General features: G+C 45.1%; 1 protein-coding gene across 4 annotated transcripts in view; it reads left to right on the plus strand.

The window, feature by feature from the left end:
- Positions 1 to 26,271, plus strand: part of KLHDC2 (kelch domain containing 2) — a 1,007,914-nt gene that overhangs the window by 682,101 nt on the left and 299,542 nt on the right. For all 4 annotated transcript variants that reach the window (XM_069637406.1, XM_069637403.1, XM_069637404.1 and 1 more), the window contains one exon: positions 7,373 to 7,445. In XM_069637406.1, the coding sequence (XP_069493507.1) occupies positions 7,373 to 7,445 (73 nt within the window). The remainder of the gene's footprint in view (positions 1 to 7,372; positions 7,446 to 26,271) is intronic.

Below are 26,271 nucleotides of genomic sequence, written 5' to 3' on the forward strand. Positions count from 1 at the left end.
TCAGCAGTCATTCCTCTTCTCCCTGATGAGGTTTCACTGTTAAACATACCTATCATTTTGCTGAGTGAGCTCCTTAATATTCTCATTTAGATCTTCAGTTTGATTACTCTTCTCAAGCACCTTGTGCTTCAACCTTTCTCCTGTATGGGGGAAGTCCCACTGAACACACTTTTAAATGTATTGCATAGGACTAGCCAGATTTTAAAAAATTGCTTATTTACAGAATATAATAAACAAGCCCTTCTAGTCTGTTTATTTCCAGACCTAATGCAATTTAAGACAAATTAATAATGTTCAGCTCTGACTTTTCTCAAATGGTAAAAACTTGACGATATGACATTTTGAAACATCTCTCCTTACACACTACATACTTGAGCAGGGATGGATTATGTAGAAAGGAGCACCAAGAACTTGCAGCTCTGGCACAGGGTACACAGACATTGGCATTATGAGAACCTTGTTTATACATAACCCCACTGCACAGGAGTTTCTCAAAACATCTGCAACTTTGTTTTTGTGTTGTTCCCAGATGGTTCCCTGTCCTACAGCTCACTGTTTCCTCTGTTGTCTTATGACCCTTTCCATCTCACACGCGGCTCAGTGATTTCAGTAGAGCACAAACCATTCATCTTGAATATCAACTTGGTGACATTGATACCAATACAAAAAAATGCTGTTTGTAAGTTGGATTCATTATCGAGAAATGTTTTATTGGCAAAACCTGCTAATCCATTTTTCAAAACAAATTTGTCATGCTACATGCAACTTCGAGAGAGATCAGTATATGTATCTCTGTACTTTGCATGTCTCTGAGGGTCTCAAACTGACAAGGTTTGGGTAATTCAGTTGAGATTTCTTTGCAGACTAACTGCTGGACATGGTTTCTGTGCCGCAGTATTAGATCAACTTATTGTGGAATAAAAAAGGCAACCTTTATAAACAATGTTATAACATGTTTGTATAGCTTGACTGTTGGCATGTATGTTTTCTCTACATACTTAAACTTTATTTCGGCAGTCACAATACAGCCAAAAAAGCATGAAAAGATCAAACCTACAAAGTAATGTGCAATATTTAAAATATTACAATGTTCTTTAATTTTCTAAAAAGACATCTATAAAATACACCTAAAAAGTAAATCATTTTTAATATTTGTATTTATTTAAGCACTTGGTTTATTTCAAACCTTTGCCAGTTCATGAATACCATAAAAATGTTAAAAACAAATTTCAATGTAAAAGTTCTTTTGTCCATATTTCATCATCAACACATTGGTAGTATCATCTTCAAGAGTGAGAAAAGACAAAAAAGAACAACAAAGAAGGGGGAAAGAAAAATAAACAGCTATAAACTGCAGTGATAAAAGATTAAAAAAAGTAAGCAAACGGGATAAGAAACATCAAACATACTAACAGAGAAACATTTTTTAGTATGTCATTCATGTTCGAGCAATGAGGCGGTTTTAAAGACTGTGTCCAAATAGAGAATTATAGCAAAAAAAATGTAAACTCTTCACCCCAGCACATGTATTCCCACCATTCTTCAATACTTCTAGTTGGAACCTCATTTATAATACAACCAATGTATTTGGTTCTTATAGGTCTCAGTTCAGAACAACAAAGAGACAAATGTTTTAATGTTTCTCCTGGGGTTTGGCACAATCCGCAGCTATCCATTTGGTCTGAGCTTTGCTATCTTGAATTGAGAACTAGGTTGGTTGGTAGTAAGTTCATTCTGATGCGCATGAAAAGGCTGCGATGTTGAAGGCTCAGAAATTTGATCAGATATCTAGGAAGTGTATTCATAGCTTTAACATCTCTACTTAGATGTTCGTAGAGTTTATACTGTGCTTTTGCCGTCTGTTTTATCTAGTCCCAATGCCATTGTTTTTTCTTCAGTGCATCAGGATTCGTTAGTAACATTTCCAACTTTATATGTGTTTCATCCAAAATTCCCAGACACTTTTTAGACCAGAGATCTTGCACCCAGTCCTCAGAGAGTCCATCAGTTTGTTGGAGAATTTTAAATTGTATTGGCTGGTCCTTTAAGGTCAGCTTTCGAAATAAGGATAGAGATTTCCATAATGTGACTGCATAGATTGATGTTAAACCTAGCTCATGTCTGGTAATGGCTACCGGGACACACCTCGGAAGCACCAGGATTCTCTTCCAAAAGATTCCTTTTAGAGTGCTCCAGACTTCCGAAGGAAAGCATAGACATGCTTCCGCTCCATAGGACAGTCTAGGAATTACTTTCTCCCTGTAAAATTGTGTTACAGGGAGCAATGCTAACTTTCCAGATTTGTTATGGATTACTGCCCCTTGCGTGGCTATATTTTTATTCTTAGATCTTAGTTCAACTATGGGCGGAAAATAATTTATGCTCATATATATATCAATTTCGAGGTATCACATATTTCTGACCTGATCTATATGTTAGTTTCCAAGCCGCCATTGGAACGTTTGTTGTTTTCTTTTCCCTTTTAGGCTTTCAAACACCAAAATGACCGATTTTGAGGGATTTATTTTAAGGTTATTTGCTTCTACATATAGATGATTCATTTTCTTTGCAAGTCAATTGGTGTTTGATCTATGATGATGAGTTTGTCGTCGTATAGCATCCACCCCACAGGCATTCCGTTAAGTTTTGGGGATAGAATCTTCAACCGCCATCGTTTCTTTTAGGTTAGAAATAAATAAGTTGAATAGTTCTGCCACCAGTGAGCAGCCTTGTTTCAAGCCACAAAGGGTTGGTATCTTTGTTGTCCATAAGCCTTCCCGGTTTAATCAAAATTGTATGGAGGTGTCTGTATATGAAGACTGTATGAGGTCCAGGATGTAAGCAGAGCAGCCCCAGTTTTTCATATTTTTCCACAAGAGCAGCCGTATTTACACAGTCGAAAGCTTGTGCAAGGTCGACAGAGGCAATATAAATTCTCCTTCCATGGGCATTCCGTATGAATAGATTCAAACTACAACCTACTCCTTTGACAAAACCTGTTTGTCTTTGATCAAAGTGGTTTGAGTTTTTTACCCAATCTATCAGTTTGAAAAGGTAAAGATCTTCCCAAGAACGTCCAAAAGAGTGATTGGGAGATAACCTTTTGGGTCCGTTCGGTGCCCTCTTTTGAAGATTGGTATTATAATGGCAGTTTTCCAAGATTCAGGGATCTTCCTTTGGGTCACAATCTCATTGAATAGTGTCATGCAAAATTCAGCCCACTCCTCAGTGGCCTCGCTAAGGATGGAGTTTGAGAGGCCATCAAGGCCCGGGACTCGAGAGTTACGGGCTCTGCCAATTATGTCTCTGATCTCCTCTTTTTCTTGGGTCAGGGACCATTTTGATATATGCCATGGAGGAGCCAAGTAAATAATGTGCAGGCGTCATGTTGAGATTTCAGTCAGTTACAGATTTTAAGAGCAGATGCCCAGAATGTAACAGTGCCCTCATGCAACAGGGAATTGAGGCAAGTAATGGAAAAGCAGGACGACAATCATTAAATATAAATGGTTTAAGAAAAATAATCAAGCTCTTTATATTGTGGAGGAAATCAATGAAATGCATATTAGATACAATGGCTTTTAGGCAAAATTACATGAGCCAAACTGCTCCATTGTGCTCCACCATTTTGCCAGAACTGCATTTAAAGGCAGCTTCTTAAAACAGAGCTAAGTTACTAATACCCGATGCTTCGTGAAAGGGGTACAGTTCAAATAAAATTGGAACTTGCTAGATTAGTAATCATATAATGGAACATGACATTTTCAACAATTGTTGGTCCTCATGCCACACAGTGAGCTTACTCCTTAAAGATGTCTTCATTTTTTTCCCAATCTAACTTCGAGACCGGAGGTACTTCATTTACCGACCACTTATAAACAGCCCTCCAACTAACTGGTACTTAAACAATACAATATGTTTATAAGGTCACTTGCTTCCCTACTACCGTTTTTTGGTTATTAATCTCTTTTTACATATGATTAACAATCATATTGTCATATACAAAACCAATTTGTATCAAAAATAGTCATTTATTATTTTTTAAAACACATTGTTATTAAAACACTTTTTTTTCAATTTACTTTTTTATGATTGCAGGGGTTCTCCATGCAATTTTTTTACAAACATACATTAATCTAAATGATTTTGAAATGCACATCTGATAACATGTAGTAATACACTTTTTAACAATTTTATCGAAATAAAAATTTCATAGGGATCTGTTATTTGCTCCCCTCTCTCATAGAGCAGTGCAACACAGTCTATAAAACATTTCACTCTGTATTATTGATTTTTTTCCAACATCATTTTATTTAAAGTGCTCAAGAAGGAACAATTCTAGTTCCATTTATACACAAGAATGTGATGAAAATATTTTCTGACAGATGATTTTATGAGAGATTGGGTAAGCTTAGCCTGATCATTCCCCAAAGATTTGAAAAACAAATTGGCTCAATATAGAGCTGATCTTCTATAAAAAAAAAAATCTAGCCCCAACTCCATATGACCAGAAATCTGAGCCAGACTCTGGTAGACATAGCAACTGCTTGCAAAAATGATTCTTTACAACCAACAAAATATGGCCATTACTAAATCCACAGACTAGTGTGCCATATAGGGCAATTGACCAAGCATTAGCCACATAGATCTTCAGCAAATAATGAATGATTTGGGGCCCTTATTCTTATTTTACTAAAGCTTAATCTAACCGCTATAGCTTTCTTAATTCTAGTTACCTGTTTAGTAAGATGGCCAGAATTAGATTTTCATTAAAGATCATCCCTAAATTAAACTTTTCCAGAGAAGGAATGAGACACTCACTGGTTCTAAAATTTCTGAGGATCGTATTCCTCCTATAGAGTTCAAAGGTCAATGTTGTAGATTTGATCTGTTAACATTACATTTTAGCCCCCTGTTCTTCATATTTTTTGTATAAGTGTCTAAAGGATTTTGTAGTGGTTTAGGTATTTTTGCTATCAAAGCAGCCATCAGCATTAGCTACCTCTGGAATTCGAAGTCATCAAACTCTAGGGTCTTCAGCTTCTGAACCATATAGGACCATCAGTTCAATTGTTGGTTGAAAGATTAAGGAGAATAAGGGCATGAACTCGGGCTTTGCCTGGCACCAGAGCAAACCGCAAACGACCCAGTTATCATCTGAATATCGAATGGAAAGAGCCAAGTTAATTATTTTTTTTTTCTCTCAGGGTCTTTAAAATACCCCATGGAAAATGATCCTGGTCAAGCAATGGAATGTTTTTTTTTTCTATGAACTGAATCGAAGGCTGGGGCCAAGTACAGAAATGCCACATGGAGTGATTCCTGTTTGATTACTTGGCCACTGATAAATACAAAATGTAAACATTGATGTTGGTTAAACACATTCTTAATGATACCCAACTGGACCAGGGCAAGTAGTGTTTTCTCGGATCCTTTCAATTATGTTGAGAAAATATGTACTGAAGATAAATGAGCAATCCACTAGGGATATTGTTCTCTAAGTGATGAGGCTCCCCCTTTGTAGATTTGCTAAATCGCCTTCCCCCATGATGCTGCGAATTAGTTAAAAATAACCATAACTTTAATCAAATTGCATGGAACAGTCCAAATTGAGAAGTTCAACTTATAAACATCTAATTATACATTATAATTTCCAGGGCTCTTATTTGCCTTTAAAGAATAAATGACTTCATGAATATCATATTGTAATTTCTAAAATGTTTGAGTCTCCCAAGTGTCTTTAATCAATGATACAGGCCATGGGCTCGATGTGAGCGCCATAAAGTAAAGCAAAAAGTGCAAACCACTTTTTCAAAGAATATAATTTTTAGCTGTATTTTATTGGTTTTTAGATTTACTTCTATGCTATTTTAAATGTTTGCTGTACTGATATTTTATGTTTTGTGTGCGAAAAGACCAATTGTCTTAAATGCACATAATAAAAAAAGAGACAATAGAATTTTCAATCTTTTGATTTTTGCTACATGCAATTGGCAACAATATTCCAAAATGAATAGCAATCCAAAGTATCGGCAGGTTTGACCAGCTCCTTCCATGTTTCCTTTTCAATGTTCATTTTCACTTATTAGGGAGGCTTATTGTTTCCTTGTCGGCATAATTTCAAATCTTGAGGAAGTTTAATATTTTAAGTAGTTCTCTTTTTGCTTTTTTTGCAATCAACATTTAACCAGGATTTCTAATGGCTATTATGTGTGGTTTACGTTCTCTTCTATATACTCTAATTTCTTTGCTTCTCCCTGGCTTTTCAGTATGCCCAGGAAGTGTAGCGCTGTCGTAACTCTCCCACTTTCTACTTCCTGTCCTCTACTGAGCTACTGTGCCATGGGATGCTTCACCTGATCCTAGAAAGAAAAACGGATGCCCGGCTGAGTGTGTTACACTGTCTTCTGAAAGTGATTTCACCATAGCGCTTTGTTTCCCCACAAGGGCAGTTGTGTGTGGTTTCTTTTGGTAGGTTTCCCTGGAGTCTCCAGTGTTCTGTGGTGCCCCCTGTGCCAGAATCAAAGTGGCAACCTTTGTTTGCATTTGAATCATCCAGAAGAACAAATTTGCAGCAGGATCAAATGCACCCTTCCGCTGCCTCAACCTACCAGAGTAGTCCTGCACAGTTGGTGGGTTTGACCCTACCTCTCAGCCTTTCTAGTTTGATATGCGGTTGCTCAATTCCGTGGCATGTGCCCTATTAGTGATCAGATGATGCTGTCTTCCCAGGCAGATGCTTGCTTTCAAGCCCCCTGTCTCGGCAGAGTCAGCTGCTACCTGGAAGCCACTGGATTGGGTTAAATCTACTCCTTCACAGCTGGGGCTATTGGAGGGCTGCACCAATGGCCCGTGCTTGCAGGATTCCGTCCAGCACTCCTCTTATCACCAGTTTGTCACCATACTAGAAATAAGATCTTTTTTCAAAGGAGTATTTGTGCACCTGGTTAGGTGGAAGTGTAAAGAGAAACTGAAATGCGTGACATGGAATCCCCGTCTGCTACAACTAAACATTAGATACCCAATGTGATGCTATAGTTCTGTTATCAAAGCAACCACACTACATTACAACAAAGTTCTTTAGAGTGTTGCTTGGATGTATTCCACAAGAAATGTTGATCACAGTGCCCATCAGGTGCTATTATTCAGTGTGAGAAGGGTAGCATCACTCTCGGTACTTCGGACTGTTGTCCCCTTCATTACTGTTTGCCACCTGTAGTTTTTGTTTTTTGATTAGAAGGTTGTATTTTCATTAAATTATAAACCATACCTTGTGTGAGATGCTTGTGACGTGTTCATGGTTTTCATGGTAATTTTGAGTTGAGCAGTGTTAAAGGATATTCATTTGTAGATGGCTTTGCTTAATTTTTAGGTGATGCCTGGCTCTTTTCAATTTCGAGGAATGAATGGATTCGGTATGAGAACAATTATCCGGACAAACCAAGGTAAAACTAACATTTCTCAAGAAAACGATTATTTTATTCAAACGTCGTGCCTCTTTTAGCATAATTCTTTCCATTTCCATAATTTGTCGATCCTGTGCTGCCTTGTCTGGACCAGTAAGTGTGGTGTAAGGTTAAGGGATATACCGCACATCCTTGGATCTGTTCTCCCTATATCCCCTGTGTGCCTTAATCTTCATTTCTTTCTTGTCCAAAGAATGATGAGGACTAGAACATACAGTGCACTCTCAATTCACCCTTGTTCATGTTTAGCCCTTGTTTTAATGGGTTAACCTTTCCTCCTACTCATGTATTACTTAGCACACAACCATGCAAGGATCAGACATCGGTCAGATGTGAAATTCTACATGGGAAAACCAAATCAACTCTGTCCGATGCAAGAATGTGCTCCAAAGTAACTCATTTGTGGTTGGAAATGTCATACACACAATATGTGTAAATGTCACTCAGCAAGCTTCAGCAGCTAATGTTTTTTCAGTTCTTTAGGTCCATATTCTGGTCCTTCCCAACGACATAACATAGCAAAACAAATGTGGCGAGTGGTCTAAATAAAACATAACAGAATTCCATGCAAATGCATCTTGTAGTTCGTCTTGCTGTTTTAGTCCATTCCATTCATAGCCTCATTTGTGATCGTGTGCACAGTGGGGAGACATCCTCATTGGTCTCAGATCTGCATTGGATACAAATTGTGTTCTGTAGTCAATGGTGCGATTAAGCTTGCCTTAAACCAAGGCGTTGAGCTAACTGAAGCCTCCCTAAGAACTTTAGAGGGTCTCACTGGGCCTCCCACTTCTCGCCTTTCTCAGGGCCCTGGTTTTTCTAGCTTTTAATTCAGTTTCTCCTCCTCAATGCCCCACCACAAGATTTTTCCTGTGGGTAGTCCTAATTATTCCTCCTCTTTGTCGTGTTCCACTTGCACCTCCTCAGCACTAGCATGCTTGTTCCTCACCCATCTCAGACCCAGCTTTTTCAAACTTTAAATTTGCCTTGTTCCATGCTTGCACTTCAACTTCCAGGTGTTAACCTTCCCCGCTCTTCTCCACTCTGGTCAATATCCCCCTCAATATCCCCCTCTCCTCTCTCCTCTGTCCCCTCCTCATCCTGTTGCCTTTTTATTCTCCACATGATCGTCCTTTCCTCCTACTCTCCACTACTCATAACTCCCTCCACCTCTTCACTCTGATCAACCTTTTCTTTAATCACCACCACCACCTCTTAAGGCACAGCCTCATCAGGTACCACTGTAATAAGTGGGGTGTGTGCGTGTCTGTGCCCTGTCCCACCATCCCCACTGTGTGAATTTTTCTTTCTCACTTTCTCTCCAGCCTCTGGCTTATGCAATCACTTTCTTTCGTCCTAGTCCTAGGAGTCTGTGTCAATCTTCCTCTCTTATCTCTCACATCCTCCATTAGCTAAATTGCTTTAACTCATCACCCAAAAAAAACCCTTTGTGTTTCTTTTTCTGCCCAGCCTCCTTTGTCTCAGTCTCTCTCTCTCTCCAGCCCCCTTGGTGTCTCCCTCTTGCTCTTTCTCACCTCCAGTGGCCTCTGTTTCTCGCTCAAGTTTGCTATCTCACTAGCTGCCTTCATCTCTCCTCCTATCTTCTGCTCCAGCCCCCTTAGCTCTTCTTGCTAGCAATCTCCAAATGTGTTCCTTTACCAGAATCCCCTGCCTATGCCTTCCACCCTTCTAATTTTATATACCTATGTTCCTGCTCCCTCGGCTGGGCTTCTTTAAAGGGTCGGAAAATGGGTATGATTAGGGTTTCTCGCTGAGGATTAACTGTCCCTTAATTGTCTCTCTGTCTCGGGTGTTCGTGTTTCACAAATGTGGACCAAGCCTCTAAAAGGCCAGTCCACCATATTACTTTGACATTTCATATGCATCCTCTGTGAGCAGTGCTGGTGTCTTGTGGCACAGCCCTATCAGTGACTGCTCGCTCTTCTGCAGCAGTTATCTGTTACTGTTCTTTCTCTACCAGTAATCGTACTGGCAAGATGTAAACTATCTCACAAACACACATCCTGCGTAATAGGATCCCAATACTTTCTGCTTTACCAACACATTCAGTAATACTCTGTACACCATTTTCTAAAGGGGCAGACAGTAGCATGGTTTTGATATAACCACTGCTTCCTTTTGGTGGCCTGGTGGGGGATATCCCTGTATCCCTCCCCCATACTACTACCGGGCCGAACATCACATGGCCCACTTAACGACTCCACCAGTAGAGTCAGGCAGCAAACTTTGTAACATATTGTCATCCGTTACTGCTGAAAAGCTGAGGTGCAGACAGTTGACCTACTGGACAATGTCAGGAACATTCTCCTTTCAGCCACGAATAATCTCTTGTTCTTACTGATGCTCAAACTTGGGACCTGTCTTTTATGAAGCAAAGCACTGTTAAGAGATAATCTCCCCAATCAACAGCATCAAGGCAAACAAAAACGGAAAATAGACATCAATTCTAATATACCCAAATAACCTGAACAAGTTAAAATCAGAAGTTCTTTGCTTTATAAAAGACAAGTCTCAAGATTGACTGTCAGTATGAATGAGAGATTAGAATAAGTAATACATCTATAGTAAGGCAAAATAACATCATTTGACATTGTCAGGCCCTGATGAAGATCTAAGCTCAAAACACGTGTTGGCTTGTGTCAGATAACGCAAATACAAATGTGAATTTGATTTAAAAAATGTGCAATGGAGCCTGAGGGCGCGAAGGAGGCTGTTGCACAGATCGGTACAGCGGGGGAGAACGGAGTCACTGGACACCCCCAGTGAAGCACACTGAGTGGGACTGTTACCCCATTAGATGCGCCTGCATTGAGGTCTGTTATAAATACCCCTGTGAATCAAGAGGCGCAGTGGAGGCGAGTGCGACCAAACCGTTACGGCCTAAATCGGTGCCAGGGGTGCACCGTTGGATTTCCCCAACCGCCAGGGATCCCTGCGGAGGCCCATGTCGGCCCTCTGCACTGCCTGAGGTGCCGTAGTACTAAGGACAACGCAAGGGCAACATGCAGCGATGCAGTGAACCTCTCACTTTTGAACTTTTACGGCAGATCGTGGGTAAGTTCTAAAGCCGCCCGAATTATATGTACTCCAAATTGCCAGAACCCACACAACTGAACGGATTGCTCGAGGAGACAGGCCGACATAGTCTGGTGGAACACGTACGTGCGGCCCATGAAAAACGATTGGTGGGCTCGCACCACAGGGGCTACTACAGGGGCTACCTTGCGCATCCAACCCGCTCCCACCACCAGATTGCGAGGTTGGTGCCTCTTACGGAGTGCAGCCCTGAACATGCACAAACGAAAGGAAGATGGGCTGGCAATGTAAGGCCTTACGGAGCCCACTGCCACTGATTCATGGAGATGGAGGATATAGCAGCCCTCCATAAAACCTGTGTGACACGCAAACCTTAGCGCTGGGGAAGCACCAGTGGTGTAATCACGAGTTCCCCACATCTAGTGGGAACACGGGGCGCTGCCTCGGATAACACAGGAGGACTGATGCGCTCCCCCACATGATATGCCAAGTGGGAGACGGGCACATCAACAGAGGTGCAGCTGAGCCACAGCTCTGATAACGGAATAGGACTACGAGGTGAGGAAAAAGGCCTGAACATCGGTGAGTGGCTTGTGGTGTATGAGTGCGATTGGAACTACACTGCGCTCCTGGAATCATCCTGAGGGCATCCGAGCCGGACACTGCAAAGACCAACCACTGGTGGGTGGCCTGCCATAACTTAAGAAGTGAGTAGATGACACCAATGGATTTATGAGTCACCCGATGGAACAGTAGTGAAAGCACTGGCGGATAGTTCTGCCTTGAAGAAAGGGTGGAACCGTGCCCTCCTCTCACAGTGTGGACCGGCCACTCTCTCCGCACAAAGATAGAGCACATAAAGACTGGACAGGTCGCATCACGTACGGGACCCCAAACACCCCGAAGGGAAATACAGCCTTCATATCCCAAAGTTGACACAACGTGGTGCACAACTCGAGAAACTATTAGAGGTTTGGGCCCCCGACATCGGGGCGTGTGCCCTCCTCTAGGAATACTTTTAATGGCCGTTGTAACATAGCGGTCCCCCAGCAAATTGATAAATCTCCATTGGTCTGTCAATCATATAAAACGCACTCTTACCTGTCAGTGAGACCTAACGAAAGGTGGTCAGGGAGCATGCATTTATAGACTCTCTCTCACACGACGCACCCTCACGGTGCATACTTGGCTCCTGTGTTGTCGATCCCTCCTGGCACCGAGAGGGTTGGGCCCCTGTTCCTGGGGCGTGGGCCCTCCTCTATGGACAGTCCGCCAGAAGGAGGCATGAAACCCTGACTACGCCAACACCTAGTGAACCAGAAGAAGCAAATGTCCACAAATGCACCCGTAAATGCACTGTGAAATAAGAAATGAAGAGATCCTGGGGCGTAGCAGCCCTACAGTCATGGACCATGATTTACGTACAGAATCCTGAATAAAGGGCGCGCTCCGTGGTGATTACCCTCTATCGAAGCGTGAATCGCGCCATAGACAAACCCACGGAACCCTACTCCCAACACAAAGCAGAAGAACTCTCTCTTTCCTACTGCACATTAGTGAGCACAGACTTCGACCGGAGGGCTTGTCTCTAAGCCCATGGACATAAAATTGAAACTAGCCAAGTTCGCTTACTCCCAGTTTCCTTCGGCACTTGAGGCCTCCCAAGCCATAAAAATGGCTACCTCAGGAATTGAAGCAGCAGCTACCAAATGAGATGTTGCATCCTTATTGAACAAAATTAAGAACATGGGGGCCAATATAGGTGGGAAAATCGACAAGATAACACAACGGATCGACAAGATGGAAGAGACTTGAGGGAGTCGAAAATAACCAAACCTCTCTAAGTACCCTTGAAACTCAAGTGGACCACAGAATTACACAAATAGAGCAAAGAGAGGAAGAGTTTCTTCTTAAAATGGATGATTTAGAAAACCGCGAGAGACTGAACAAGTTATGCTTTTTCGGTATCCCGGAACAAGATGGGGAGTCGGAGAGGGACCTCAAGAAGACGCTCCATGACATAATGAAGCTCCTGTTTGAGGGCGAAGTGATTGATGAGCCAACAACAGAAAGAATACACAGAGCGGGAGGACCAACGGGCAGACCTAGATCTGTCCTGGCCCCCTTCAGCAATTATCAAGACAGGGCCAGAATCTTGGGAAAAGGCCAAACTCAGTGGACCGGTCACTCTTGGCGAGGCGCGAGTCACGATCTTTCAAGACTTATCTTCCGTGACCCTCGCCCTGAGGCGAATGTGCATCCCTCTCACAAAATGGTTGAAAGAACGCGGAATACGCTATAGGTGGGGCTACCCTTTCTTCCTCTCGTTCGAGCATGAAGGCAAAAAAGAGCGGCTGCGGTCTGAAAGATATATCAAGAACTGCATATTGGAACTACTGGACAGCCGTGGAGAGGGGATAGACCAGGGAGAGGAGGGACAAAGTGGAAGACATTGGTGCATCCAAGGGCCAAGGAGGAAGTGCGTTAAAGGCTCGAGGAAATTTCAAAGAGGGAACACTTTGCCGGAGGGCGAGGGCTGATCATACCTGATAGTGTAATATGTCTCCCAGATGTCACACACCACTCAACTATGAAGGGGCCTTAGTGTTCATAGACACATGCTGCTATGAGGTGATGGTTGGCACGTCCGTCCTGTTCCAGATGTTTTCCCTTGCTACTTCGTCCATACCCCTCCGGGGGACACTTACCCCATGGCTCCAGGAATCTGGAATTTAGCATGCCTTGGATGCCGTGGGAAAGATGTTTTGCCAATGATGACCGGTCAGGACCCTCCCTGCCCTGATGCCGACAGGCTCGGGTACATGTACAATTCGACCAACTTGGGCATCCCTCGCCAGGAAAAAGAGTAGGTTATTGTGACTGGACTCGTATGGGGCACATATGTTGTTTACTCAGTGTTTATGTTCTGGGAAGCGGAGGCTCAAATGTTATTGTGATTGTTTTATGCAGGGGGCCGTGAAGTAACGCCTCCGCCAGTGGTCCGGCACTGACCCATTGAATTCAACTGGGTTTGATCAGACACCAACGGGGGGGGAGGAGGGAAGGTGGGGGGCATGGTGGGGGGGGGTGAAAGGGTGGGAAAAGAATCCTCGTTATGCAATAGAATTGCGACAGTGCTGATGTTCCACTTTGCGCTTGGTTGCCGACCACCACTGAGGGGTCACCTGATACACATTAGGAGAAATGGCAGTTAATTCAGACTCACAGAGGAGAGGTGTGAAAGATTCTAAGCACGCAAATGGGGACAACGTATTGGGGGTCTGGGCCTCTGGGGAAGGGGGAGTTGGGATACTCATTAGAAAGGGATTAGACTCCACACTCACGAAGATATGGGCTGTAGTAGAGGGGTGAGCGCTGCTTGTAGTAGGCTCTATAAGAAAGGTAATATCACATTTGCTACAATGTACTCCCCGAACTCGGGTCAGTCCCGATTCCTTACCGAGACGATTCCCAAAATTATGTTGGAAGCAATGGGACATGTCCTCTTGGGGGAGACTTTAACTTATGGGCCGATCCGAGATTGGACAGGAGAGCAGGTAACCCCAACGCAAAAGAACCAGTCGATGGGGGTCGCACAGGGGTTATGGACATGATGGAAATATACAGGTTAAGAGATGCATGGAGGGTGCTCCACCCGGAGGAAACTGGGTACACCTTCTATTCTGCCCCCCACAATACGTTCACCAGGATCGATTATATATTCCTGTCTGAGGAACTAAATGATGCTGTGAAGAGTTCAGAGATTGTCCCGGTTGCCTGGTCCGATCACGACCTGGTCACGGTCGACATGCACTGGGACAATTTACCTAAGGGGGGGGCGGCGATGGAGGTGCAACAAATCTCTTTGGAAAGACCCTGTCGTTAAGACGGAGATGGAACATGAGATCAACGAATACTTTTTTTTTTAAACATATCTTTATTGTTTTTTTTTAGTGAACAGCATACAACCAACTTCGTGTAAACATTTCACCCCAAACCCCCCCCCCCCCCCCCCACCCACCCAGGAGCACATGATATTTAATTCGAAGGGATTATTCTATGCGCTGAAAACGTCCGTAACCTTAATATTATGGGGACACCATTGTTCCATAAAGTCCGACTGTAGGTGTTCCATGACACTGCCCCATTCTTTGATGAACTTGTCCTTTGTGCCTTGGAGTGTGTGGGTGACTTTTTCCATTGCTAACTGTGCCCAGACTTTTTGAAGCCATGTAAATACTAGCGGTGTTTCCCTCTTTTTCCAACTCTGTGCTATTGTTGTCCAAGCCGCTATGAGAAGTCCCACAAAGCTTCTCCGTTGTGCTTTTGTGTATCTTTTTGTAGTGTCGTCTCTCATTCCGCACATCCATGCGCCGTCACTTATTTGTTCCACATCTGGGAACATTTTGTCCATTTCTCCCTTAACTTCTTCCCAAAACGGCACAATTCCTTTACAGTCCCACCAGATGTGTTTCCACGTCCCCACCTCTCCGCATTCCCTCCAACAGAGGTTAGACGTGTTTGGGAACATGGAGTGTAGTCTCTCTGGTGTGTAGTGCCACTGAGTCACTATTTTAGTCCACATTTCTCTCATCTGTACCAATCTTGTCAATTTGGGGATCTGGGCCCATATGTCCTCCCACTGATTTCTCGTTAGTTCCATTCCCAGCGTTCTGTCCCATTTGCTCATGTATGACCATTTGATCTCTTCATCCGGTTTATTTATAAAGGTGTATAGTGTCGAGATCCATTTCTTTGCCCCTGAGTTGGATGTTATGTATTCCTCAAATGGGGTTAGGGTTCTCGTTGCCGCCTTCGCGATTTCGGGGGATTTTAACCAGTGCTTTAGTTGTTCATACCTGTATCTGTTCCATGTGTTTCTATTTGTGAGTGTGAGGCATGTTTCGTATGGTCTAATTTCTTTGTTGAAAAACATTTCCCCGATTTTCGTTATGCCCGCCTCCTCCCAATCGTCTGGTGTACCCTGCTCCATCCCTGGCGGGAATTGCGGGTTCCTCCATATGGGGGTGAATGGGCCTAGTGAGGTGGACATTACGCCTTTTCGTGTTTGGGTGTCCCAGGCCTCCATGGTCGTGCTCAGTATCTCACTGATCCCTATGTTGGGATGTCTATGCTGTTTCTGTTTCCAGAGTAGTTCCACTAATGGGGTTCTAGCCACCGCCCTATCTTGAGCTGCCCATAGTTGTTGTGGATCTTCTCCCAGCCACTCCCTAAGCACCCTTAGTTGGGCCGCTTGGTAGTATTTTTGAAAATGGGGAAGCGCCATCCCTCCCTCCCTTGTTGTCGATGTTAAGACAGCCCTGGACAGTCTTGGTGTTTTCCCCTTCCACACAAAGGTCGAGATCATTCTCTGGAGTGATCTGAAAAATGAGCGGGGAATCCCTACCGGTAGGGCTTGGAAGTAGTAAAGGAGCCTTGGGAGAATGGTCATCTTTACCGCCTGAATCCTACCCCACCATGAGATCAGCAGGGGATTCCATTTACCTATGTCACTTCTAACGCTCGACAGTAGCTGCGGGTAGTTTTTGCAGTATAGTTGTTCCACCTTATGTGTGAGGGTGATTCCTAGGTATTTAATACCCCCCTCTGCTATTTTGAGGTTGAGTGCCCTTGCTTCTCTTTTAATCTCTTCCCCATCGCCTGCTAGTATCAGTAATTCTGACTTGTTTCTATTGATTTTTAGCCCCGAGATGGCCCCGAATATTTCCAGTTCTCCCATTGCTACAGCCAGCGTGCGGTCCGGTTCTTCTAGTACCAGGAGCATATCGTCCGCATATGCGGTTACCTTATGTTGCATGCCTGCCATCTCTATCCCCTTAATTTGCGTGGCTTCCCTGATTTTCATCAGTAGGGGCTCTAGGAAAATGGCGTATAATAGTGGAGATAGTGGACACCCCTGTTTTGTTCCTCAACAACGAATACTTTAAGACCAATAATACAGGAGAGGTCTCCAAAATGACGGTGTGGGAAGCAGGGAAGGCAACATGACGGTATTCTAATTAGAGAAGGTGCAGACAAGAAGAGGGAAAGAGCCCTGGTTTTAGGCAAACTGAGGAAAGAGATAATGTCACCTAGATGAGGAAGCACGGGGAACCGAGGAAGGTAGAGCCGACAAGATTCTAGAGGTGAAACGGAAAAGGGAAGAGCTTCGACTCCTCGAGGAGGGGCAAATAGTCTGTAAATTGCAACTTCTGAGACAGAAGTTTTATGAAAAAGGGGCAAGGCAGATGCGTTGTTAGCAGCCAGATTAAGGGAACAATCGGCACAACGAAGGGTTTTGGAAATAGAGGAGGGGGAGAGTCCCAAAAGTGTAACGGCGGGAGATATCCCTGAAGCTTTTGCTACTTTTTACAAGACGTTGTACAGATCAGAGGTAGACCTCAGACAATTGGGAACGTAAGGCTATCTGGCCTCAGTTGAGATGCCGAAACTCTCATATGATGAATCTCTCACTTTAGATGCCCCAATAACGGAAGAGGAAATCAAAAGCGCAATTAAGAGGCTATCTCTTGTGAAAGCCCCGGGCGAGGATGGATACACCGCTGGGTTTTACAAATCCTTTCTCTCCCCCCTTCTCCCCTTCATGGTCGAACTCTTTAATGAGATCATTGACAATGAGAAGGCCCCCAACTCCTTTGTTCGAGCCCTCGTCTCGTGATCCCCAAGGACGTGCGGGATCCCAGTGTGGTTCATACTGCCCCATAACTTTGTTAACTATAGACGCTAAGATTTTGCCGCGAGGCTAGAGATACTCATGCCTCGACTGATAAATGCTGACCAAGTCGGATTTATATTGGGTAGGCAAGGAGCCACACCAAGCGGAAGACTACATCTGATTAATGAGTTTCAAACAATGGACAACGACCCTGCCCTCCTATCTGTGGATGCAGAGAAGGCCTTTGACAGGGTTGAATGGGGCTTTCTGATGGCGGTCCTCCAAAAGGTAGGAATAGTCCCGAAATTTAGGAAGGGGATCCAAGCGGTATACACGTCCCCCAAAGCCTCAGTGTTCGTGAACGGGGAATGCTCCAGTTGGTTTGAACTGGGCAGGAGAACGGAACAGGTATGTCCCCTGTCAGCGATACTCTGCGCGCTCTCCTTGGAGCCCCAAGTCCAGAGACTGAGGACTGACCATCAGGTGGAGAGCTCCAAATGGGGGGGAAAGAGTACAAGGTGGTCCTATTTGCCGACGATTTACTCCTACATATCTCGAACCCCACATCATCCATACCCAGAGCAGTTCATTTAATTGAAGAATATGGTGTGCTCTCAGGTTTTAAAATAAATAGAGCCAAGTCCATTTTGTTCCCCCTGCACGACCTCACTCAAGAAGACATAGAAAGGTTCTCCCCATTGGGTCTTACCGTGGAAAAGGTCATGCTGAAATGCCTAGGAATATATGTCACAAAGGACATTAACAAACTATATGAGGCCAATTACCCCCCCTTCTATCGAGACTCCACGCGGATCTGGCTAGATGGGAGAAACTTACGATATCATGGTTGGGAAGGCTCAACGCAGTTAAAATGGTATGACTCCCCCGATTCCTTACCCGTTTCAGATGCTCCCCATACGAATACCGAATCACTTCTTTGATGAGGTTAAAAAAGTAATGTTGAGGTTCCTCTGGCAGGGGAAGAGGGCAAGGGTGGCCTATGAGATGTTAACATTATCCAAAGATAAGGGTGGAGTGGGCCTCCCAGATCTGAGGAAGTACTATGAGGCCGCCCAATTAAGAATTCTGATTACACATCTAAGGAATCACACAGAACCTGAATGGGTCGCCCTAGACAACCACTATTTAGCCCCAACAACAGTCTTGAATGGCTTTGGGTATTGAGGAACAAACTGCTACGCTGACTAAGGGATTACCCAATACTGGTGACCATATGGGATATAGGGAGGGAAAGGAATGGCATGCAAAAGATCACTTTGTGGCTGTCCCCTCTGAGTCACCTATGGGCCCCGGGCATCAGAGAAGACATCCCCAACCTGGAGAGATTTCAATCCTGGTATGAGGCAGGGTTGGAGAGGGTGGGCCAGCTGTGGAGAGGCGGCTCCTTCTTCACAATCTCTGAATTAGAGGAAGCCCTGGGGTTAGGCCCCCTGTCTGTCTTTCAATTCCTGCAGATTAAAGGTATTCTGTTAAGGGACAAGTGGAAAGACAGAGTCAATAGAGACCTGACCCCATTCGAGAAATTGTTAAACTCCAGAACAGAAATGAAAGGCTTGATATCCGCTACATATAGGGAACTAATTGATGCTGGGAAGGGATCTACTTTGCACTTGAAGAATAAATGGGAGAGTGACCTCGGAGATGAGATTGATCTGGACATGTGAGGGAGGATGTGCAGGGCCGCCTCCCAGGTCTTGATAGCCAGTCAATATAAGCTCTACGCCATAAAACTATTACATAGGTGGCAAATATGACCCGCACAGACTCTCCCAAATGTTCCAGCCAATGAGCCCATTATGTTAGCATGAATGCAGAGAAAATGTGAATTACTGGCATGTGTGGTGGAGCTGTCCCCGTATTCAAATTTTCTGGGATGAGGTCCTCGGGTGGATCAGAGACCTCGATGGAATTCAAAGGATAGCAGACCCCCTCCTAATTCTATTTGAGTTCTAAAGATTTGAGGATGAATGGAGAAGGATCACAGGTCTGGCTGCCCCCCTTTTGTTGGCTGCGCGCGTAACACTGGTAATGAAATGGAAATCCAAGAGTGTTCCGAGCAAGGGAGAGTGGGTCAATGTAGCCACGAACATTTGTGTAATGGAAAAGATCACTGCTGCCCTACATGCGAAATCCATGCAATGCGATCTATTGTGGAGTGAATAAATACATGCCCGAGACTGTGTGAGGTCTAAAGGAAAGAGGAATGGACATCTTCGCCCGCTATATCATGGAAAAAGTGTTAAATATACCACTTGAGGAGACCTTTGTTTGTTTGTTCTAAAAAGGATACAAGGAGGTAACCACGATTAGTGTAGTTTGTAAAGCATAAACACTAGGCACTAATCGCAACCTTCAGAACTATTCCGAATGTACACAGTGAGAGGAAGCACTGTTCGGTAGGGGGGTGGAGGGAGAGATAAACTATGTGAAATGTTGTATGCATTAGTTGTTGGGGCGGTAAGTGATACACAAATGTACATTGCCTTTATATGCTCCTAATATCTACTTGTATTGTTTCTTGATTTGTTATGAAAATCTCAAAAAACTTAAATAAAATAAACAAATGTGCAATGCACTCTTGCAAAAAAGATATCTAAGCAGTGGTTTTATGTACATTTACTGAATTGATTGAAGTCCGGGTACATAGTGAAATTGCAATTTCAGAGACAAACCGCAAGCCCAGTCTATGACACCAAAATATACGGTATTCTTTGGGATGTATTTTATGAATTTATTGAACTGTGCTTTTCACTTTTTTTTAAATTCAGTTTTTATTGGATTTTCAAAAACACTTTATACAGAAACAACATTGGATCCAATGAGTGGAACTGAAACCTTACAGCGTAGAGTTAAACACACATGTGTAGTCGCATCTTTAGCATCCCGCTCTCCTACCCCTGAAATTACCCCCACCCCTCTTTTTCCATATCAACGGTTCAACAGTGTACCACTGTAGCTAGTGACGCCACTTGAGGCTGCTGTAGCTTATCAGATTAGTTAGTGCCACTGTATCGGGTATATAAATCAGTATGAACACACTCTCTGGTTGCAAAACACCTTGTTTGGCCCGTTTGGGTCTGAGCTCCTGGCCTCATTGAATGTATTTCGCACAGAAGTGTGCCCATTTCATTTCAACAGACCCCTGATGTCCGTGGATAGCTGCGGTTAGACATTCCATCCGGTACAAGTTCTGTGCTATGTTGGTCCTGTCGCATGTCGTCGGGGGAGTGCTCTCTTCCAAAAGGTTGCAAGACATGCCCTGGCCGCAAGGGACAATGGACCATATTGGGTAATTTAGTGAGGTCCCCGTCCTGGTCTTGTTGTTCGAACAGCAGTAGCATCAGTGCTTTCTCCCTAGTAATTCCGTCTAAGTCTTTGATCCAACTCAGGACCTCATCCCAGTACGACTGGAACACCTTGCATTCCCACCACATATGCCAGTAGCCGGCTTTTGACCTGCATTTGTGTCAACACATGGGACACGTCTCTTGCTACATTTTGGAGAGCCTAACTGGGTCCTATTTCCATCTATATAGGAGTTTGATGCCGTGCAGTTTGTATTGAAAGGAGTTCGATGTTTGTGAGGCCACACCTACACATCGTCTCCCGAGTACGAGGGGACAACTCCCACCCCAGGTCACCTTCCCATCTCTCCCTAAGCTTGTCAGCAGATGATCTTTGTTTCCACCAGAGTTCTGTATACTGCACCTATCAGACCGCTGGTACTGGATCCAGGGTTCAGGATCTACTCGAAGGAAGTGAGTTCTCTTTGCAATTCATCTTGCCAGATTTCTCTAGTCATCACCCCTTTTAGCCGTAAGTATAAAAAAAACTGAAATTGGACCCACACTCAATGCCTCTTCCAGTTCCTGTATTGTAACAAAGGTACCCTCTTGCCATAGCTGTCCTGCCCGCTCGTGCCCTGCCTTGTACCATGTCTAGAAACTCCCCGTGTCTGGAATGGCATATCGAATTCCCGGAACCCACAGGTGCCCCGACGGGGAAGGCCAGGTGGTGACACCTGCCAGTCCGACCCCTGCCGCCAGATGTTCCATATGGTTCCCAGGATGGGGTGTTCTTGTATCCTGCAGAGTAGTTTTGACCTGTGAACCAATAACCATTCTCCTACTGTTGCAGGGTGTAGGTGATGGTGATTGAGAACCACCCATTGTAAGTTTCTTCATTGTCTGAGATGTGGAATTAGGATTCTCAGCTGGGTGGCTTTGTAGTATGTATGTATGTCTTGGAGTCCCACCCCTCTGTTGTCTCTAGTGAGGTTCAGCAATGTGTTGGGGACTCCGGGATTCTTACCCTGCCATAGGAAGCGTGTGAGGGAGCCTCTGATTTTCCTAGATTTTCCTAAAGTGGTTGTCTGGCATCTATATGGGGAGCATCTGGAACAGATATAGGATCTTGGGTAAGACCACCATTTTAATTGTGTTGAGTCTCCCCATCCAGGAGAGTGTGAGTTGAGTCCACCTCTCAAGGTGTTTCTCTATGGCTGCCATTAAGGGGGGAAGTTTGCCTCATATAGGTCTCGGTTCTCTAGTGACGTTAATTCCTAGGTAGTGTAGAGTTCCTAAACTGACCTTCATGCCCATGATTGAGAAGCTCTCTGTGTCCTCGTCCTTGCTTTTGTCTAATGGAAACAGTACAGATTTACCTGTATTTATCTTAAACCTTGCTAATTGGACGTTTGCTTCAATCACCTGTATCACCGCCGGAATTGATATTCGTGGATCGACTACATGGAGGAGGACGTCATCTGCGTAGAGTCCCAGTTTATATGTTTTTCCCCCAACTGCGATCCTTTCCACTCGGTAGTCTTGTCTCAGCCTTTGATCAAGTGGTACTAGAGAAAGAACAAAGAGTAGCGAGGACAGCGGGCAACATTGCCTCGTACCTCTTTTCAGAGTGAACCGGTGTGAGTGTCCTCTGTTGACTGCCACACAGGCCTTTGGGATGTGTAAATCGCCCTGATGCCTTGGAGGAATCTTTGGGCCTCATTACAAGTCTCCGTATTACCATTCCGCCTCTGTGATTCCCGGAATCACCGGGGCATTACGACCCCGGTGACCCGATAATTCCGGAGGCGGAATTGTGTAAGTCCCCTTTCCCATGGAGTCCCATAGGACTCCATGGGGACGGGGACAATGGACACACTGGTTCCGTCCATGTCCGCCTGCAGACGGGTGGTGTAAATCCCGCAAGGTCAGACCTGGCGGGAGTGGCACCTCCTGCCGTCAGGACTCTTAATCAGCCGGCCCGGAAAGAACAGTGGCAGCGTTTTTACCGCCAGCATTCTTTCCGGACCGGCAGGGTCGTAATGAGGCCCTTGGTCCCAGAGCTATCCTTGCCAGGACCCCATCTAAGAATTCCCATGCCACTCTATCAAACGCCTTCTCTGTGTCTATAGAGGGACGGGTGGGGTCCCCCTGCATCCCCTGGGCTTCATTAATTAGGTGGCGTGTCTTCCGCATAGTGTCTGCTCCCTGTCACCCCATGACAAAGCCTACCTGTTCTGAGTGTACCAGTTTCGTTGGGTGGTTCTCTAGTCTAGCTGCGATGACCCTGGCATATATTTTTACATCTATATTAAGGAGTTATATTGGGCGATATGAGCCACATAATTTGGGGTCTCTGCCCTCTTTTGGGATTACTGTAATGAGAGGTTGGGTGAAGGATTCGGGGGCTCCACCCTTCTCCATAATGTCATTGCAGAGTTGTGTTAGGGAGGGGGAGCAGGGCGGCCATGAACATCTTAAAGAAGCCCGGGGTGAAACTGTCCTCACCAGGTGCTTTCCCAAGTATGAGACACCTGATGGCTTTCTTTATTTCCTATCCTGTGATTGGGGCTTCTAGGAGCTCGACCTCCGACTTCAGTAGAGAGGGAAGGTGATGCTCTATTAGATATTTCTTGATAGTCTCTACAGGCGTTTGTCTTTGTTTGCTATATAAGGCTTCATAGAATGAGGCAAAGGCTTCCTGGATCCCTTCTGCCGTGTCTTTGCTGCTACTATCTGCTCTCAGAAACCCATCTTTCAGGCTGTTGTCTACGTAATCATGCAGCCAGGAGAGCATCGGCTTGGTCTCCTTTTTTGTAGAATTTTTGTTTGAGGAACTGTAAGTTGCAGACTACCTTTCCTTCTTCCCACAATTTCAGTTCCTCTCTTAAGCCCCTCGCCTCTGTGAGGTTTTTCTACCTTTCTGAGGGGGATGATTGAGCAGGTTTTTCAGCTGCCTCTGTTTTGCTTCTTAATCCCTTTTCTACGAGTGCTCTTTCTCTTGTCTTGCGGGCTCCCTCCCTGATGAGGATACCTCTCCACGTGTCTTTAGCCGCGTCCCACACCAATCCTTTCCTCACCTCCTCTCTGTCATTAATGGTGAAGAATTGTTTGATTTCGTTCCTTTATTTCTACCTTAAAGACCGGGTCTCTCCAAAAAGAGTAACTGCCCTTCCACTTGGAGTTTTGGTGGCATAGTCCCTCCCATACGGCTGAAACCATATCATGGTCAGACAACGAAATTTGTTGAATGTCAGCGTCTCCCATCACCTCCCACAGATCCCTGGACAAGTATAGATAATCAATCCTCGTTAGGGTGCCGTGTGGAGCGGAATATAAGGTGAAACCCCTTTCCTGCGGATGTTGGTACTTCCAAATTTTCCTTAGGCCACAGTCATCCATGGCCGCCTGGAGTTCTACTTCCCCCTGACCCTGAGGTTCACGATTAGTGTTGCATCTGGTCTGTCTATCCAGGATGGCATTCATCCATATATTAAAGCCCCCTCTAAGTATAAGGTGTCCTTGTGCTTCCCCTATAATTTTTTCTACAGTTCTACGTAAGAATCTCTTCTGCCCTTGGTTTGTTGCATGCATTGTCGCAAAGATGACCCTTATGTTTTGGATTAGGCCCGATCTAAGCAGTGCCCTCCCCTCTGTGTCTGCCTACTTCTTTGTAATCTCCATTCAGATCCCTTTCCGTACTATGCTGCCAACCCCCGCCTTCTTGAGGCCTCCCGATCCCCAGTATTGACCACCCTTAAGGCTACTTGCGATCCTCCGCTGCTCACCCTTTTGGTATCTCGTTTCTTGTAAGAATAGGATGTCAATTTTCGATCTTTTGAACTCTCTGGCAACCTCTTTGCAGGCGAGTTCAGGCCTTTGACATTTAACGTGCATACGAGTTCCCGTTACTGCAGCCATAATTAGAGTTTATGCTAAGGATTGACCTTGGGCCACCGGCCGGGCCTCCTGCTCTGTGGACCTTCTCGATTTTCGTGACGTCGATCGAGTCAACATCAAAGAGAAGTTTCACAATTTGGTGGATCACACTTTTGAGGTCTCCCTCTGTTTCTTCTTCATTCTCCAGAATCACGAAAAACAGAGGTTATTTCTTCTTTCTCAATTTTCAAAATCGTCCATCTTTAAGATAAGTTCTGCCTCCCTTCGCTCTGTCACCAAATCTACATTCTATTTGGGGTCTCCATGATGTCGAGTAAGGACTGGTTGTGTTCCACGTCTTGAAGTCTCTCTTCCATTTTGTCCAATCTGGTGTTATTTTTGTCTACTTTCTCACCGATGTCTGCTCGTATACCTCTAATTTCTACTAGCAAAGAAGCAACATCTCCTTTAGTCGCAATTGAGTCCTGGCTTCCTGCCGCCATTGCCTTGTTGTTATTCGCATCGCCACTGTTCTTCCTGCCCGGATATGCGAAGGCTGCTAGCTTCTCTATGGGTTCCATACATAGGTGGGTCCTTGAGGGCCCCCTTCACCGCTCCCCAGTTTGTTGGCGTTCCTCTCTCATCTCCTGCGTGTGAGGGTGCGAATCCGGAGAATTGCGGGGGCACCAGGATATTGTTGTTAAAGGGGGACTCTTACAGTGGCTTGGGGAGTGTTAGTAATCTTTAGTGACAAGCTGGGTTGTGCTGGTATATGCAGGGGTAAGCTCCTACCAGCGGGCCAGGGTGGTGAGGATCTCAGACACACTCTGGTTAGTTCAATGTGTTTCAAGTGGGCGGGCACACGACCCAAGTTGGGGGCCTCACACCCGTGTTACTTTCTTCTCATGTGTCTGTATTTCACCCCACTCCTACTCGTGTTCTAGGGGTCTCTCCCCCTCACCTGCGATGACACCTCCACTTCTTAACCTCAGGACCGGGTGTTCTACCGATCTGGAATTCAGTATCCAGGTTCCTTCAGGATCTTTCGGGTCACTGAGCACAAAAGTGCACTTTAGTGCGGAATGGGAGGGGGGGTCTTCCTCCTGGTCATTCCTCTCGTAGCCAGTCTCCACTTGGTCCGGACCCCCGTGTGGATTTTTCTTCTTTGGCCCGGTGCGGGTCTGGCAGATGGGCTGCTAGGCGGGTGTCTGGCTTCTTGAATTCCCTGTGCTGTACCGAGTCGTTGAGGCGGGTACACGCCCCTTGGTAGGGGGCCCACACCTCCTAGGTCAGGCTTGGGTGCTGTCACTGTATTTGTATGATTTCTTGGGGCTCTTCGTGTTTCCCAGTCTCTTATATACTTAGTACTGGTGGTTCTAGGGGATTCCTGACCACAGCGCACACGCGCGTGGGGTCGCCTGAATCCACAAATCCTGTATGGCGGTTTGTGGAGGGGACCATTTGTTTGTTCAGAAAGGGGGCTGCTGTAGGGCAGTGAAGGGAAGTCAAAGACTACTGCGATAGATATGGGTCTGGCTTAATTAGGTTCTGACCACTAACCTGATGGAGGAGGGCAGGCGTTGCACGTCTGTAGGCCAGTCCAGTGTTGTGGCATTGCTTGTCAGAGTGGCACCCTCGCGTAGGGAGCGTGACAGCCCTCAGACTGCATCGTATTCCCACATGAGCAGGGAGCAATTCTACCGGTGGATGAAGGAGTTGTTTTGTGTTGCTGTTGTGGGGATTTCGTCGTGCAGCGTGTGAGCTCTGCCTCCGTTTGGAGTCTGCAGTGGAGGTTGGCTTGTAAAGTGGTCCTTGTGTCTTCCTAGGTACTTCGGAACCACGGTGTCTGATGTAATACACTTGGCCTAATTTCGAGCACTCTGGGGCT

This window comes from Ambystoma mexicanum, chromosome 14, assembly GCF_040938575.1.
Source record: "Ambystoma mexicanum isolate Mex_15411 chromosome 14, UKY_AmexF1_1, whole genome shotgun sequence".
NCBI classification, from domain to species: domain Eukaryota; kingdom Metazoa; phylum Chordata; class Amphibia; order Caudata; family Ambystomatidae; genus Ambystoma; species Ambystoma mexicanum.